Source organism: Helianthus annuus, chromosome 4 (genome assembly GCF_002127325.2).
Source record: "Helianthus annuus cultivar XRQ/B chromosome 4, HanXRQr2.0-SUNRISE, whole genome shotgun sequence".
Classification (NCBI taxonomy): Eukaryota; Viridiplantae; Streptophyta; class Magnoliopsida; order Asterales; family Asteraceae; genus Helianthus; species Helianthus annuus.
The window spans coordinates 64,279,332-64,298,775 of record NC_035436.2 but is presented as its reverse complement, the minus strand read 5'-3'; the positions used below and the strand labels follow the sequence as shown (position 1 = coordinate 64,298,775).

The window sequence follows — 19,444 nt, the reverse complement described above, 5'->3', positions numbered from 1 at the left end:
AACGAAACACTAGTGCGCGAATATACGTGAAACTTAAACTATACGTCAGCGGACGTCGAAGTACATCGCACACAACTTTCGAGGCAAGGCCTTGGGGAAGCCACAAATGGTCACGATAACAACGATGCTAATCCCGGCAGCGGGAGAACTACCGACCGCAATACGACACTTTGCCATGTGATCCGGCAAACGACACGAATCTCGCCGAGGTACGTTAAAGCAAGATTTCACAACAGTCGATACTTAGTCTAAAGAGACTCACAATTGTTGGCGCTGCAAAAGAAGTCACACGTCTTCGCATCCCCCCTATTTCATTAAGGCGATTACACTATGTTCGACATTCCATGGAAATGTCATCTAACAACCGGTCATCACACGATATCTCAGGTAAAGTCCTTAAATCCCTTTTGTTGAAATTTTTACTTTTGCATATAATGAGTAGATTTTCGCATTTCTACTCCCCCTAACGGTCATTGCATCACGAAGATTTCCTTTCTTGATAGCGAACACTCAATTGCTTCATTTCTTGACAAATTCATATGTTACGCATGTTTTGTTTGTTACACATGCGGTTAAATTGATTCGTGAAGACCATCGGTGGCTTTACTCTAAATTGTTGATTTACTAACGTTCCATATTGTTTTGCTATGTTCATGTTTTGCATTGTAATTTGGATCACTGCATTATTGCAAAGTGTTGACTTTAACGAACTCGTTGAAAACTCCTTTTCTTTTCAAGTTACATACATGGTTTGTTTGTTGTAGCCATGTCGAAACTTTCTTATTGATACATGAATTCATTGTTGGATTGTGTTTAAACCAAGTTCAGTTGTTGAACTTGCTCGTAATATATATTCGATTCAAGGTCCCATATGATGGATCGAGGCCATCATATTCGAAATAATTCCAACAAGCACTTCATTTGTTTCGAACCATAATAGGCTTGTTGGTCTTCTATTTCATTGAATTGTTTCTTTGATCACGATCACCTTGTGGTGGCGTATTTCACAAGTTTGAAGCTTGCGCTAACCTCGTTGCTCACCTCATGTACGGATTTAATTATTTATTTATTTGTTTAATGAAATTAAATCCACTTTGTTGGTTTATCATTTTAAAGCAATCTTGAAACAATCGTGTGTTAAGATAATGGTATACAAATTCATTTCATATTCCGGTGTACCTCCTAACGGTTCATTCAGCATCGATCAAACATTTTGTGATATTCATTGCTTTTTCATCTTCGATCGGAAAACATTATTTATTTGTTTCATTTTCAATCGAAAATCCTATGAGATTTGTTTGAAACAAACATTCATATTTACTTTGTTGAACCTTTCATCTGATTTAAAACAAGGTGATGCTTGTTCGGTCACCGCTATTGTTGAATTATTTCAATCGCTACGACACCTTGTGGTGTCGGTATAAACTTGTAGCTTGTGCTAATCACGATCAGTCGCTTCATGCGAGACTACGTATGCTCTTTGTTTGACACATCATTTAAGTAGTCCTAATGCAACTATGTATTAAGACGATGATACACCAGGTCCGGTTGTAATTCATTTCGGTGTATCCTTGCAACTCAATAATGTCAACACGTTGATTTTGTCTTATTCATTTATTGGTTCGACTGTTGGCAAATCATTTCTTAATTCTATCTATCTGAGCTTGTTGATTCAAATTTCAATCATACAACAACCAACGCAAGTTTCCGTTGGTAGTAAATTCTATTGTTTCAAAATTGATTTGCATATTGTGAACGTTCATTTGGAATTCTCTTGGTCGAAATTCCTCTTTTATTGACCCCCGTAAACATAGTCACATTGGTGATAGTATCACTACGCTTCGTTCGCTTGACACTTCTGGAACAAACTCAGTTGAACCGTTGGGTTCTTATTGATGTAAAATGTCTCTAAATTCACATGATTCGAAAAAGTCTTGATTCGATTACGCTGTCATTCACTTTGTTATTATTCGGACTTACCTGCGAACAACACAACTCTAAGGGGATAACATAGACTAAATTTCGAGGACGAAATTTCTGCAACAGGAGGAGAATGTGACAACCCGTAATTAACGGCTTCTAATTACGCGATTATCAAACGTTTAAAACGAATTAACTTAATTAGGCTATTGGAATGCCTAGGAACGCTGATCGAACGTTACAGTGCGCGTATGAGGATTTTCGTGAAATCTACTGAATATTAAGCGATAACGAACTGACACCGTACAAAATACTGATAACACCGTCGATTACGAAGTTTATACATATTATATATACTTACAGAATTCGTTTTGCTAAAATGTTATGATTTCAAACAACACAAACCGCAAATGCGAACGGGAAACACGAAAATAGTAACGCACTGACAATCAACGAGGGAACGGAAGCAACAGACTCGAAATTCGTCTCGATATTAGTAAATTATGATATATTTCACTTCATTTTAAATTTTTATTATCCGTAGGTGGAAACGCGCAAAACGGACACGAAACGACAAACGATACGCTTTACGCGATTTAACGCACCGACAACTTACGCGATTAATATCGACTACCGACATCCTTGTTACGAAGTTTTCACTCTAAAATGTTATTTTGCAACATGTTATAACGATCGTGTTCGAAAACGGGTTTCATAAACATATCGGGCTACGCGAAACGGGCTTGTGGGCCTAGGGCCCAAGCCCACTAACTAAAACCTAGTGTATATAAGTGTAGTAAAAACCCTAACTTCTCATATTCATCATCCGCTTCCATTTTGTTTCCCTCTCAAAATTGGATCTGCACTTTATCTCCTTCATTACACAATACAAACACAAAATTAGTTTCATCTCACAACACATCCCCTCCTTCCCTCTGTTAATGTCCGGCGACCGGGATAGCCGGCGACTACCGGCGCTCCGGTGATGCTTGATCCGGCCAGACAACACACCCTCATCCTCTCCATCTCGTTCAAGATCGATCGACAACCCCAACACCCCCTGATTTTCGTCTCTCCCTCGTCACAACAGGTCACGGGAGTGACCTCTGGTCATGATTCAGGCCGGAAATCAGGTGCCGGCTTCTCCGTCAAATACACACACACATCCTCTCGATTATTGGTCGGCCACCACCATTTTTAGTGGCGGCGGGTTTGAACAGCGACAACCCCACCACCACAGGCGGCGGCGCTGTGGTAGGTGGTGCTAGACGACGAGAACAGCAGACGACGGTGATACTTTGGTTTCCAACGAGAAACCGGTAAGCCCCTCTCTAATCTCTCATTTTTGTTAAAATATTTCGAGATTTGAGTGTTTGACAGGAACGGTTTTTCGCTTTTTATTTTTTTTCGGTAAGATCGACAAAATTTCCGGCGGAGGAACGATGATGAGGATGATGATGTAGTCGCTGTTGTGAAGACGATGATGACGTTGAACTCGGTCAAACCCGAGTCAGTCGGATTGAACATATATACTCCCACCTTCTCAGTTGGATTGAACATATAAAATCCTTTGTTTACCTTCTTCTCAGCGGGTTACAGTTCGACTCGGTCAAACCCGAGTCAACTCGGGCCAACTCAGTCGGGTCCGGGTTAAAGCAGTCAACTCGGGTCAAGCTAAGGGTCAACAGGTCAACGATTCGGGTCAACTCGGTCAAACCGAGTCAACTCGAGTCAACAGCGGGTCAACTCAGTCAAGATGGTCAAACTCGGTCAACGATAGTCAGTCAAGACCCGGTAAAGTTTTAACAACGCGTTAAACTTTAAATATAGATTCGTTAGATTTTTTTTAGTCTACGCGAACCGAGCTTGAACCGCCGTACTCTAGTTTATTTATTTTAGTGTTCGTTATATATTTTGCGAAAGATATATATAATTGTGATTGGTTTATTGTTGAGTTTTGACAATATACGACGACTTTCATTGTCGGGTTAGTCGAAAAACAGAGGAAACTCTGCCCGATTTTCGTAAAATTCGTAATACGAAACATATTCATAACACACAAAAAAAACGACATCTAACGAGATTGAGGTATTTTTATAGAATAAATATAAGAGTATATTTATTTTGGTAACGCTTTACAAAACGAGTTTATAACATTTCGACAAAAGTGATTACATGATAACAAAACACCAAAACTTATTTCGTGTAAACATAATTTCTTATGTTTAATCCAAACATCTATTATTCGACGATTATTATTTGACGATTGTTTAAAATAAATAATACATTTATTGACAACGTTGGCGACTCGAAAGTTTATAAAATAAATATAATTATTTATATTTAATTTAGACGTCGATAATCCGAATACTTTCGCTTACTTTTGTAAAATAAATGCAAGTGTTTACATCTATCTCAAACGCCGATAATTTCGAATAATTTTATAAAATAAATATAATATTTTACCGTAAGATTATAACAAACGATATTTATTTACGTCTTACGAAAACTATGAAGAGTCGTACTACTGTTTCATCTACGCCTTCTATTCGTGACTACTAGCACGACTTCGTAAGTATTTATGTTCATATATATAAATATGTATCCTAAATCCTTCGGAAAACTAAGTCGTTTCCACGACTTAGTATTATCCCGATTATAAACGGGATCAACTAACCATCGATTGGTTATTCTAAGTCAAACTAACAACACCTTTATAGAATCATTTAGTTAATGATTCGGTAGAGCTCAGACACGTAGTTTAGCTACGTTTAATTAGAAACTTATAATTATTCCTTGATTAGGAATGCCTTAGTTGCACGCTAGCGAGTTCACATTCTTGGAATGACATCACGGAATCACGTTAAGCTAGCTTTGCACAGGAATGTTAAGGTGAGTTCATAACCCCCACTTTTTACTGTTTTACATTTTTATAAATGTTTTCGGAGGTGGAAAGACATGCAAGTTTTGTAAAAATAAACAACTTTTCGTTGAACGAAAACTCATATTTCTAAACCATATTGCGAATGGATTTCAAGGAACTCAAATGGTTTACGAACGGTTTATATTAAACATACCGGTCTTACAAAACAAACGCGTATTTTCACAAACGTGCATGATTTTCATGACTAGTGGCAGGAATGTCCTAGTTACTACAACGGGACTGGGTTGTTCTGCGTACGAACAACGAGACAACCCAATGGGTTTATGTCCCCCTTTTTCTTTTGAAATACATATTAACTAGGGTATGATTAAGCTATGGAATGAACTCTTGGATCACGTGCGAATAGGAGCTAACTTAGGCACCATTAATCCTTTTAAGGACCACGGAACAGGGGGTAGATCTATCGGGTACGAGCGAGCCCCACTCACGGTCCTTGTGCGGCCACTTAGAGTGCTTTTGTGTCCCTGTCGAAGTGAATCGACACTTAAATCGTCTACCGGGTTGAGTGCTTCCTATGTCGGCACACATATTAATGTCTTAGCTACACATTAATGATCAACATGTTCATAAACGCATTACATACATACTTATAAACTGAACTTTCAAATGTTTTTAAGATTCATTTGATGTAAACTTACAAATACATGGATTTACAAACTTAGGTAACGTTTTTCAAATTATACCTAAGTAAGAGGACGCACTGATCCTGCTTACAAAGGTTCGTTTGGGCTTGGCCCATTCTCTCTCGTGCAATGCACAAAGACTATTGTGGGCTAGACTCACAGTTTTTCATATATCATGCCAAGAAAATAATTTTACTGTATTTTCTCAACAACTTTGAAACCGGTTATCAAAAAGATTTATTTTAAATCTTTTCGAAACAAACTATGAACTCGCTCAACTTTATGTTGACTTTTTCGCATGTTCTTTCTCAGGTTACTTTTCAAATCATGGCGCGGTTGGAATAGGAGAACCCATGGGAATTCGAGTACTTAGCTGGCATTCAGTTTCTAGAAGTCTTAGCATTATTAGCTTCCGCTGTGCAATGAAGATACCGGTCCAGTCACGCCAGCTCTGATATTTCAGGGTGTGACATGTACATTAAGGGCCTAGCACCATCAGTAAAGAGTTTGGTCACTACTGCAAAGCTTAACAACTTGCCACAGATCATACATTTAGCACACAAGATTATTGACCAAGAGGTCGAACGTGGATCGCTACCGCCACGTGTTTCTGCTACTACCCCTACTGCTACGGCTACCACACCTGCTAGTGATAACAAGCGTAAATGGAACGATGCTGACAAAGCGACCAGTGCAAGCCAATAGCAGAAAAGGCCTAACAACAGCAATAATCGTAGTTTCAGTCAGTCGTCCTCAGTTAACCAAGGCCAGAGCAGCAATCCGAGCTAAGGTTCCTACGTTGGTAGGAAACCAAAGTGCAACAAGTTTGGTTACCATCATCATGGACCGTGTGTCCGAGCTTGCCATAGGTGTGATAAGGTAGGCCATATGGCAAGAGACTGTAGAGCTTCATTCCCAAAGCAATAGCAGCAGAATCAGCAGCATCGGCAACAGCAAAGGCAGCAGCCCCATCAGAACCAAGGCAATAGGAAGGGGTGTTTCTAGTGTGGGGACGAGGGTCACATTAAACAGGATTGCCCTCAGCTGAATCAGAATGCCAATGATGACAACAACCGTCAGAACAATAATGCTGGGAACAACACTAACGGCAACAATGGGGGCAATGGTGCTCGTGGAAGGGTATTCACGATTAGTGCTGGTGATGCTAGGAATGATGGAAATGTCATGACTGGTACGTTTTCTGTGAATAATCTTTTTGCTTCTGTGTTATTTGATTTCGGTGCCGATTGGAGTTATGTGTCCTTAGAGTTCAGTCAACGAATAGGGTTAACTCCAACACCTCTAGAAGCTAAGCATGTACTAGAATTAGCAGATGGTAAGACAATTGAAGCTTTGCATGTCCTTTTTGGGTGTAAACTAGATCTTGTGGGTCAAGTGTTTGACATTGACCTCCTTCCCGTTACCCTCGGTAGTTTTGACATAGTGGTGGGTATGGATTGGTTGTCTAAGCATCAAGCTGAAATTCTCTGTAAAGAGAAAATCGTATGTATTCCCCTCCCCAGTGGAGAATCTCTATCGGTTCAAGGGGATCGCAGTGGTGCGATGGTTGGTATCATCTCAGCTATGAAAGCTCAGAAGTGTCTACGAAAGGGGTGTCCTGCTATTCTAGCATTTGTTACTGATACTCCATCTGAAGAGAGGAAGATCGAAGACCTGCCAGTTGTTCGTGAATTTTCTGATGTGTTTCCTGAGGAACTTCATGGTCTACCTCATCACCGTCAAGTGGAATTCCAGATTGATCTTACACCAGGAGTGGCCCCAATTGCTTGAGCTCCTTATCGTCTTGCACCTGGGGAGTTGCAAGAATTATCTAATCAACTTCAAGAACTGTTGGATAGAGGTTTTATCCGACCTTGCTCTTCGCCTTGGGAGCCCCAGTTCTGTTTGTGAAAAAAAGGACGGGTCCTTTCGTATGTGTATAGATTATCGAGAGCTCAACAAAGTGACAGTCAAGAACCGTTATCCCTTGCCACGCATCGACGACCTGTTTGACCAGCTGCAAGGGTCAAGTTTCTACTAAAAAATCGACTTAAGATTGGGCTATCATCAGATGAGAGTCCGAGAGGAGGATGTTCCTAAAACAACTTTTCGGACGCGGTATGGTCATTATGAGTTTCTGGTTATGCCATTCGGGCTGACAAACGCACCGGTGGTCTTCATGGTCCCCATGAACCGCGTGTGCAAACTGTATCTAGACGATTTCGTCATCGTGTTTATCGATGACATTCTGATCTACTCGAAGAGCAAGGAGGACCACGAGCGACACTTGCGCCTTATCTTGGAGCTCCTGAGGAAGGAGCAACTTTACGCGAAATTCTCTAAGTGCGACTTCTGGATTAGAGAGGTACACTTCCTTGGCCACATTGTGAATGAATCGGGGATACACGTGGATCCTGCAAAGATTGATGCTATCGGAAATTGGGCGGCACCGAAGACTCCTTCAGAGGTGCGACAATTTCTTGGTCTCGCTGGGTACTATCGCAGATTTATTAAGGACTTCTCGAAGATCGCTCAACCTCTTACCTCGTTAACGCAGAAAGGCGTTGTATACTCATGAGGAACGAAACAAGAAGATGCTTTCCAGTTGTTGAAACAAAAGCTCTGCAGTGCACCGATTTTGTCCTTACCTGAGGGTACCGAAGATTTTGTGGTATACTGTGATGCTTCTATCCAGAGTCTTGGTTGCGTGTTGATGCAACGTGAGATGATGATAGCTTACGCTTCTCGACAATTGAAGGTTCATGAGAAGAATTACACGACTTAGAGTTGGGGGCCGTGGTGTTTGCGCTCAAAATCTGGAGGCATTACCTGTACGGTACTAAATGCACTATTTATACCGACTACAGGAGCCTTCAGCATATCTTTGACCAGAAGGAATTAAATATGCGACAGCGTCGCTGGGTGGAGCTCTTAAACGACTACGACTGTGCAATCAAGTATCATCCGGGTAAGGCTAACGTTGTAGCTGATGCCCTCAGTCGAAAGGAATCAAAACCCAAATGTGTCCACGCCTTGCAACTCACCATCCATTCTAATTTTCCTGACCAGATCCATTTTGCACAAACTGAAGCATTAAAGGAGGAAAACATTGAAGCTGAATATTTGCGGGGCATGGAGAAACGACTTGTAGAGAGATCTGATGGTATTCTCTATTTCATGGAACGTGTATGGGTCCCTTTGTTTGGTGATCTCAGAGAGCTTGTGATGGACGAAGCGCACAAGTCTCGATACTCAGTTCATCCAGGTTCAGATAAGATGTATCAGGACCTCAAAGTCTTGTATTGGTGGCCAAAGATGAGTGCTCATATCGCGACGTATGTGAGTAAATGTTTGACTTATGCGAAAGTCAAGGTAGAGTATCAGAAACCCTCAGGCCTGCTTCAGCAACCAGAGATACCCATGTGGAAATGGGAGCAGATCGCGATGGATTTCGTCACAGCTTTGCCGAGAACTCAAAATGGAAACGATACCATCTGGGTGATCGTTGATCGTCTCACGAAGTCAGTGCATTTTCTAGCAATCAAGATAAGGTGCCAACCTCTATTATTTCTGACCGTGGCCCGCGTTTTATTTCAGATTTGTGGCAGTCGATGCATAAATCATTCGGCTCACGTCTCGACATGAGTACCGCTTATCACCCACAGACGGATGGTCAAAGTGAACGAACCATCCAAACACTTGAAGACATGCTGCGAGCGTGCGTGATTGATTTTGGCAAGGGTTGGGAGAAATACTTGCCTTTGATAGAGTTTTCTTATAACAATAGCTACCATACCAGCATCCAGGCAGGTCCGTTCGAAGCATTGTACGGATGGAAATGTCGTTCCCCTCTCTGTTGTGCTGAGGTGGGTGACAGCCAGATCCCTGGTCCAGAAGTCGTACTTGAAACTTCTGAGAAGATTGTCCAAATCAGGAATCGCATGGCGGCAGCGCGTGACCGCCAGAAAAGCTACGCTGATAAGCGTAGGAAACCTTTGGAGTTCGCTGTAGGTGATCGTTTTATATATAAAGTCTCACCCTGGAAGGGTGTAGTACGGTTTGGAAAACGCGGTAAGCTTAATCCTCGTTATGTTGGGCCATTCAAAATTCTGGAGCGAATCGGTAAAGTGGCCTACAAGCTCAAGATACCTGCTGAGTTGGGTAACGTTCATGATGTCTTCCATGTCTCGCAGTTAAAGAAGTGTTTGTCCGATAAAACACTTGTAGTCCCATTTCAGGAACTGAAAATAGACGACAAATTGCAGTTTGTCGAAGAACCTATCGAAATCATGGATCGGGAAGTTAAGGTCCGCAAGCATAGTCGAATTCTGATCGTGAGAGTTCGTTGGAACTCAAGACGTGGACCGGAGTTCACGTGGGAACGCGAAGATCAAATGAAGCTCAAGTATCCTCAACTATTCCCAACTGACCAAGCTAATCCTAATACAACTGGTGAATTTCAGGACGAAATTCCCTTTCAAGTTGGGGATGATGTGACACCTGTCACACCCCCCAAATTCCACACGCGGAGTATCACCGCAGAAGGCGTGACATGACCCGGATCAAGCCACCAATCATATTGAACAATGTATTAAAGTAAATATAAAACCAACCAACAATATAATTGGTGTCCAAAACAATTTAACCAAGTTCAAGTTATCAACGGAAGGATAAAGTTTAAAACCAAAACATAAGTTTAATAGTTCAAATGTTTAACATGGAACACAACAGTCCATGTCTCACAACGACCTCGTCCTCCTGTGCAAGCTCCATCTAAGCACCTAATGACCTGCAAGGCATATAGTAACGAATCAACAACAAAGTTGAGCGAGTTCACAGTTGGGTGTTTGTTTTAGTTTGTTTCAAAAACATAGATTTCCTTTAGCTGGCTTACTTGCCGTGGGGGTTACGCCATAGTTTAAAAACATGATTAATCCTTTCCTTTTACTCTGGCTCCCAGCTGTGGGGGCTACCCCATGAATATCCCACTAGACCCGTTACTATATATCGACTACTGACTGAGAAAGTTGGGTGCCCTAAGTCAATGTCTATCATCATTGACATGCCCAGATCCATTAGTCCACTCACGTCCTCTGCGGCACGGTGTGAGGCTTGTCAAACCTAATAGCGCTATTTAACTAATGACCCGTTCGCCATTGGCCCAGCGATTAAGTCGATATAAAAATAAGGGACTTAATGATAGAGTTTTTGGTCTTGTATCAATGTTGTCACCCTTCAGTTTAGAAGGTGGAGGTACGTGTCTCATACAAGGAGATCACGTAGGCTTTAATGTTGTCACCCTTCAATTAAGAGGGTGGAGGTACGTATTCTAACCAAAGAGAATGCGCAGGTTTCCTTTCAATCATTTACCCATTCCCAACCACCGGGAATCCCATGCCTTGTAGAAAGTGTGAACTCACCTTAGGTTAGCTCGGCAGATAAAAAAAGGTCAATCGAGCTGCTAGTGGTCAACCACGTCCTAACATGGTTACCGTATAAGTCAGGTCTAGGTTCAAGTAGTGCACGTAGGTTTACACATAAACTAACAAGTTATAACACATAACGATCATGGTAAGCACGTAGATCACATTAACAGTCAACTACACATAAGGCCCAACTTGTGCGACTCAGATGGTTGGGCTAGTGAGCTTGTACAAGCCCAATCATCTTGTACGATCCAATGTTTAAAACCCAGTAAGTACCCGGCCTAACCTGTTGTGCGTCCAGCACAATCTTGTGCGACTCACAACGGGTTGTACGATTCAAAACAACCCGGCCCATTACATCCTAAGCCCAACAGCTTGTGCGGCCCAATTAATTAAACAAACATTTAGCTTGTGCGGTCCATATAATCTTGTGCGATTCGAAATAACTTGTACGATTGGATTTTGGGCTATTCGGCCCAACAGCATAACACAGCTTAAACATTTGTGTGGCCCAAGGTATTGTGCGATTGACAAGGTCTTGTGCGATCCACAATACCTTGTGCGATCATGCATAACTCGGTTGTACTGTGAGCTTAAACAGTTGCACCACACTTGTGCAACTGTCTTGTGCGACTGGCTTGTGCGATTAGGCACTTGTGCGATCAGGCACTTGTGCGATCAGTTGTAAATTCCTAATTTCATGCAATCGGTTACAATTATCCTAACAGTTTCCATTTATGCATCAAATCGGTCAAACAATCAAACAGTTTCCAACCTGGATGTGGATCGATCAAACTAAGGTTTTATCCTCTAATTCATATGAACCCTAATCATACTCATAGCATAAACAACAACCATAACATTAAACACATTACAGGTTCATGATCTTGATTACTAACATGCACCCTAACATGACAACACAACAATCATCTAAATATACTCGCACAACAGCCGATTAACATGCAATCGGTTCTAGGTCATCCTCAACATTGTGTGATCATTAAACCCTTTAATGATCTAATCATACTACATAAGTGAGCCGATTACACAAGGATACCAAATCTCATCAATTGACATTACAATCAATCACAAAACATCTCTAAGTCATCATCTAGAAATATATAGATCACAACACCATCTAACATACAATTAATAGTGAGATACTAACCGGTTAGAGGGTAGAACAAAGATTGATCTGAACAAGAAAGCTTCAAGAAAGGGGATGTTGTCGTCGGTCTTCGAAGGAGAGAAATAGAGATTTAGGGTTTGCTAAACTTTGTGTCTTTTGATAAAGTGTAGGATTTATACTAACACCCTTGGTGTTATACGAAATAAGGGAGTGGGCCGAACCCTTCATGGGCTGCCTTTGGATTTGAGTGCAAGAAGTGTGGACCGAGTATGGTGTGGGACAAAAGCCCAAAGGCTTGTGCGATCGGGCATGCCTTGTGCGACTAATCATACATACATACATAATAGTTTCATAAAATCATATAACACAACATTCCATTAAAATCACGTATCACATAATCACATATCGTTCAAACAAGTTACATCGACACAAAGATAGGTTCTAAAATACGAGTTGTCACATCATCCCCAAGTTGAAAGAAATTTCATCCTGAAATTTAGCACGTAGCTACTTAGGAAGCTAGTTAAGTTGCGTGCTTTTCCTGGTTTTCTTGGGGTGTCACATCCTTCCCTCGTTGGTTTGCCGAAATTCCGCAGTATCTTCAGCCTCAGTAGTGGTTTCTCTTTTCTCGAACAACTGGGGATACTTGTATTTCATTTGGTCTTCTCGCTCCCAGGTAAACTCTGGGCCATGACAGGAGTTCCAAGGAACTCTAACAATGGGTATCCTGGTACGTTGGAGAACCTTAATCTCTCGGTCTGTAATCTCTACTGGTTCCTCGACGAATCACAGCTGATCGTCAATAGTGAGTTCCTTGAGAGGAACTATGAGGGTCTCATCTGACTGAGATTTCTTCAGATTTGACACATGGAATACATTGTGAACTCCACTGAGTTCTTCAGGTAGATTCAGTTTATAGGCCACCTTGCCAATTCGCTCAGTGATTTCGAAAGGTCCAACATAACGTGGATTTAGTTTGCCTCGCTTGCCAAAGCGAACCACACCTTTCCAAGGTGAGACTTTAAGTAGAACTCGGTCCCCCAACCTGGAACTCGAGTGGTTTCCTGCGCTTATCAGCATAGCTTTCTGACGGTCACGAGCTGCCGCCATTCATTGTCGTATTTGGGCAATCTTTTCCGTCGTGACGACGATGAGTTCTGGGCCTGTGATTTGGCTGTCACCAACTTCTGCCCAGTATAAGGGTGATCGGCACTTCCGTCCATACAACGCCTCGAACGGAGCAGCCTGGATGCTAGTGTGGTAACTGTTGTTATACGAAAACTCTACCAAAGGTAGGTATCTTTCCCAGCCGTTACCAAAGTCGATAACACATGCTCGAAGCATGTCTTCAAGAGTTTGTATGGTGCGTTCAGTCTGCCCATCCGTCTATGGATGATACGTTGTGCTCATATCTAGACGCGAGCCAAAGGATTTGTGCATTATTTGCCACAAATCAGAGGTAAAACGTGGATCACGATCCGAAATGATGGAAGTCAGCACCCCGTGCCTCGAGACTACTTCCTTCAGGTAGATGTCTGCTAGAGTAGAGAACTTATCCATTTCCTTGATAGCCAGAAAATGTGCAGACTTGGTCAGCTAATCCACTATTACCCAAATGGTATCGTTTCCTTGTTGAGATCTGTAGGATCGTGTGCTTGACCCGAACGAGTCGTTCAGAGGAGTTTTGATCTGTTTCAGGTGCGGAAAACAAGAAACAGACTTAGAAACAGCTTGTTCTTCACTTTAAACACTTTGTTGATTGATCTAACAATGATTACAAGCAAGAATCACACCGGCAGCACCTCGGTATGAAATTCAGTAACTGATACAAATGATTCCGCTCGAGCACCTATATATAGGGACATGATTCCGCTTGAAACACATAAACACCAGTTCAAGCGGAATAAGGATTGTAGTGATTCTGCTTGAAAGTGACCAAGGTCATTTCAAGCGGAATAACCTCCTCAAGCGAAATCAGCAATACAACAACCTAAAACCTCCTATTTTCTCATACAACGTGCCCTGACCTAACATATCTAGTGTAAGACTCGATACAAGACGAAGTCGACAGATGCATGCACTAACAGACTCCCCCTCAGATGTTGACGAGTCGTAAGTGTCGAGTCTTTACGTCTTCAGTCTTTATCAGTCTCTGGGCTTTTCTCTTTCGAATCTTCTCTCGAATATCTTCAGACTCCCCCTTACGATGTGCTAGCATTTCTTAAGTTCATCAGCATCATCAGCTTCAGGATCGTAATCTGGCTTTCACAAGTTCAATATCGTTGCATGGCTCAAACTTTGTCCACAGAGTCCTCATGTATCGGAAACCTGGCTCTCTAAACACAAGCTTCTCAGGATCGATCAACCTGGCTCTACTAATGTTGTTCCAAGATCGTTCCCTGGCTCTCATCCAGCTCAGTATCGTCACCTGGCTCAGATTTACACCTGCACAATCTCTACCTCAAAGTAAATCTCATAAATTTAAACATTTCAAATTTAAGAATTCAAACTCCCCTTAAATTTAACTAGACTCCTGATGAACCACTTGTAAATTTGATCAAAACACATTTGTTTCCAAACACAAACTCCCCATCACAAAAAGTCATCATGTTTAGTACTTGGAACTTTGAAAATCAGCTTTTCAACACTAGTTGTCAAAAATCTTTTTGGATTTTTCAAAATTTTATGTTAAAACACAATCTTTTTGGGTTTTTCTAAGATTTTCAGTGTGTTAAAATGCAATAAAGAAATATTTACAGACAATATTTTTGTGAGTTTGTGTAAGAGGATCATATCAGTTTATGAGACAAATCACCAACACCGTTAAGCTTATTTTATTTTAAGTTCTAAACAATTCACCTAGATTGTCAGTATATTGGTTCACTTAAATTTTCACACAAAGTTCAACTGTTCGAGATACGATTTTAATGTTTTAAGCACTTAAACTTATTCGCGTGTCCCACTACTTGAATATACTCCCATATCCAGATCCCAATATTAAGTCTTACAAGTGAGTATACCACAGATGATATCTGTAAAGGGGTTAGATGCGAAACCGTGAGAGCTCAGGTCAGAACTTCCGTTCAACAGAGAGATGACGGCTCGACTTTTGGTGTGTCCCCTTTAGAGGATCTTTTCTTCAACAGCACATGATTAGCATTTTTCGATGTTTCATCATTTTTTGTACTGAGGGCTGACGGGTGGTCCGTTGGACAACCCTTAATCATGTTAAAAGACGAATTATTCCTTCACTTAATCGCGTAATTATCTTGAATTAGATTACTATGGTTGCTCATGTTTCAGGTGTGGTTCGGGAGCTTAAAAGGGATAAACCACAGCTTGGAAGGTTTAGAGATGAACGGGTCGTGCGAGGGAAGAATGAAGAAACAAAACACACAAGTCAGGGCTCCACCATAAATTACGGTGGCCACCGTAATTTACGGTGGCCCTGAAAATCATGCATGCCTGCCGTAACTCAGTCTCTTTCTACCGTAACAATATGAAGTCCACCGTAACTTACGGTGGCCACCGTAAGTTACGGTGGAGGCTGCGAGGAAATCCGTAACTGCCTCATTTAATCAGTTTTTGGGTGTCTTTTCCCATTATCTCATCATTGGACGTTTCTCTGGAGTTCTAGGGCGAATTTTGGCTTTGGCAAGTGTCTTGTGAACAATTTTTAATCATTCGGTTTGTATTTTCGATTCGTATGAACTTGGATATTGATGTTATGATGATTCACCAAGCCATGTCCGGCTAAACTTTCGGTGATCATCTTAGGTGAAGGTTTCTCTTTAAATCTTGTGTGTTTATTTCTGAATTTCTAGAATGATAACATTGTGTTGCTTTGATTATCATGGTGTATGAGTAATTGATTGTAACTTGTTAATTGGTATTGCAATTCTAGTCTAATTCGTACGTTCTTGGTGCCGTTGGCAATCAAGATATCACGGGAAGGGTTAGGGTTGGATTTGATTGATTGATCATCGGGAAACAACCTCGCATTCATATAATCCGATTACTTTGTTCCCTTTTATCACAAAATTTGTTTATACACGAGTTATGTCTATGTAACTCTTTCTAGTTGGAATTTTGCACAAGTATTCAAAGAAACTGAATCCTAAGATGGTCATTTTTCCTTAATCTATTAAACAACCACTTTTGATTTGCCAATAGTTAGTAATTTAGTTCTTAAAAACAAACAAACCAAACTCTTGATTTTTATTTCTGCAATTTAGGTTAATTTTAGTTAAAGTGCAAAGCTATAACATCAACACATTTTCCACATACTCCCTGAGTTCGATACCCATTTACCACTATCTATAGTTATTATTTGGATTAAATTTGTGTGTACCACGACAAGCACGTCAAGGGCGATGCTATATTTCAAGCAATGCGGAAAGTATTATACGGGGAATAGGTCAGAATTTCCATTCAGCAGAAGTCCCGGGATAATACCCCAGATATCACTAAGTATAAAGACCTTGTATACCACTATCTATAGTTGTTATTTGGATAAAATTTGCGTGTACCACGACAAGCATGTCAAATTTTGGCGCCGTTGTCGGGGAGTAGTGCGCAACGTGTGTTAATTTAGTAGTTTTGTTTTTGTTATTTTTGGGTTTACGCTGGTTGTTTCAGTGTGCAGGTACTTTTAGGTGTATGCATAATAGAGGCTCTCACAAGTCGTCACCACTATCGTTTGATCTGGAAATTGAAAGAACGCTAAGGCAAAACAGGGTTTTATTACGAGAAAATCGAATTGTTGGTTCACCTACTTCACCTATTACACCAAGAAACATCATGCAAGAATCTCAAGTACCACCCACAACGGGTCAAACGACCTCAACTTTCACACCTACTGCCACACAACCAGCACCAAACACCACTATACCTAACACCATTACCGAAGTCACACCAACCAATGCCACGCAACCAATCACTACCCAAGTTGCACCCGCTATTACCTTTAACCCTTCTACCACAATCCCACCACTTTCCTATTTCTTTCCCCCAACTACCGGTTAATCATCCTCTAACTTCACAATCGCAACAAATTCAACTATTGTGCATGTTACGCCATCTTTTAGACCACAAAACCAATCGGGTTTTCAATATTCAACTCTTCTCTTTGGGCAATCTTCGGGAATTCAAGGGGATGGATACGACGATGGGTATGAAGAGGAGTTTCAGGGATATGAAGAGGAAAATTTTTACTATGGGGGTGATGGAGGATATTTGGGATTACAAGGTGAAGCGGGTCAACAAAGTCAACCAATTCAACAATTTCAAAATATGAGCAGACTACCGATCGGCGTGCAACACATTAGACCGCAAGGGCCACAATTGCAACGCCCAACACCGCTACATCAAGTGCGGCCTCAAAACATGCAAACTCAATTTCAAGGGCCTATTCAACAACCAATGCATCAAAGTCAATATCAACCATAGTTTGCTCCTCAAGGGCCTATGCAAGGGCAAATGAGTCAACCAAGAGCACCATTAGGTGCCCTGCAAAGACATCAAAGAGAAGTAGTACGGGGAATCGAAGCTCACTTCCGGCCCATTATCACGAATAATCCTTTGCCGGTAGTGATTCCTCATCGAGCGGATGGAAGAACCTTTGAAGTTAGAACAACCGCTCTCCAAAGTTTACCAAAGTTCAAAGGGTTAGCAACGGAAGAACCCTACTTTCATTTGGACACAAACGACTCCATTTGCAACACTATTGGAGGTCAAGGGTTTTCTGCGGATGATGTCAACTTGGTTCTTTTCCAGTTTTTCCTAGAGGATAAAGCAAAGAGATGGTTTCACACATTGCCCTCCGCGTCCATTTTTACATGGGCCGACATGCAGCAAATATTCTTAGATGAATATTATACTTCTCAAAAGACCAACGATGCTAGAAGAGGTTTGAGAAGTTTTCAACAACAATCGGGGGAGATGTTTCACGAAGCCTTTGAAAGGTTCAACATGATGTTAAGGAATTGCCCTCATCACGGGATCCAATTTTGGGAATTGTTGAATGCGTTTCATGAAGGGTTGAGTTCGGAGGATGCACGGGATCTAATGTCAATCACCAATGGTACATTCGGTACTAACTATGAACATGTTGATCGGGCATTTTTAAAACAAATGGCAGTGAACTCGAAGAGGAAAGCTCAATCTTCAAGGCGAGCAAGGCATGTGACACAAAGGCCACAAGTGCATGGAGTAGAGAGTGGCAATGTTCAAACCACAAACCAAGTGTACAACGTGTGCACCAATTGCAATGAAATAGGCCATACGGCAGGAGTTTGTGTAGTGGGAGTGGTTGATGAGCAAATAAAAGAGGTTAATGCAATTCAAGGAGGGGGTGGTCGAAATTTCAACATGAACTCCAACACATACCACCCCGGGTTTCGCTATGGGAACGCGGCGAACCAAGCTAACCCAAACTTTCAAGGAGCTCAAGGTAATTTTGCACCTCGTCAACAATACAATCAAGGCAATTATCAGGGTGGAAGCAATTATGGTTATCAAGGGCAATTCCAACAAACGGGTCAAGGTGGTTCGAGTCAAAGTTCATCAAGCGGGAATGAAGTCATGGATATGCTTCGGGCTATGCAACAAGATATGCAAAAGCGAAATCAACTTGATGAAGTTCGAATGCAAAAGGATGAAGTTCGTGACAAGAGCATCCAATCACTAACAACTCAAATGGGTCAATTGGCGACCGATGTGGCGGAGTTGAAGAAAAACAAGGGCCAACTTCCTAGCGACACTAAGGTAAATCCTTCGCATGGTTCGTCAAAAGGTAACAATGTTAATATTAATCATGTTAGTGTTTTGAGAAGTGGCAAAGAATTTAAGGCCAATTTGTCACCGGGTTTAGTCGAGGGGGTAGTTGAGGATGTCACGGGTAATGAGAGTGACGATGAAGTTTCACCGGTTAAACCTAAAGAATCAAATGTTAACAAACCGGGGTTGGGTGAAAACGAGAAAAGTGAAAAGTTGAGGGTGAACCGAGTCAAGTCCCATTTCCATCGGCCTTACTTGACCCGGGTAGGAAAAATTCTATGCCATCAAGAGGTCCCCAAAAAGAAATTTGTGGTTTGAGTGTTGAGCTTTTGGATGATGTGAAAGAGGCTTAGTGATCAAATCCTCCTAATACCATACATTGGGGTCAATGTATCCCAAGTGTGGGGATGGGGGGGAAATTTTGAAGATTTTGAATATTTTGAAAATTTTTAAGTCAAGCAAAACAATGTGAGAATTTGAACACCCTAGATTAACCCCAATTGATGCACCGGCAACCCTTGATACCCTTTTCATTCTTTGTGAGAGTTGAAGCCACACTTGTACATAAATAATTCTTATCTTTGTTGAGAGTGGCTACGGGTGGGGGTGCATTAGAACTTGTGCC

At 41.4% G+C, this 19,444-nt stretch overlaps 1 protein-coding gene across 1 annotated transcript; it reads left to right on the top strand.

Annotated features, from left to right (window-relative positions):
* Positions 1-17,520: 17,520 nt before the first annotated feature.
* Positions 17,521-19,137, top strand: LOC110892983. Its single transcript, XM_022140109.1, has one exon. It carries the CDS (start codon positions 17,521-17,523, stop codon positions 19,135-19,137), a length of 1,617 nt encoding a protein of 538 aa, XP_021995801.1.
* The last annotated feature ends 307 nt before the right edge of the window (positions 19,138-19,444 follow it).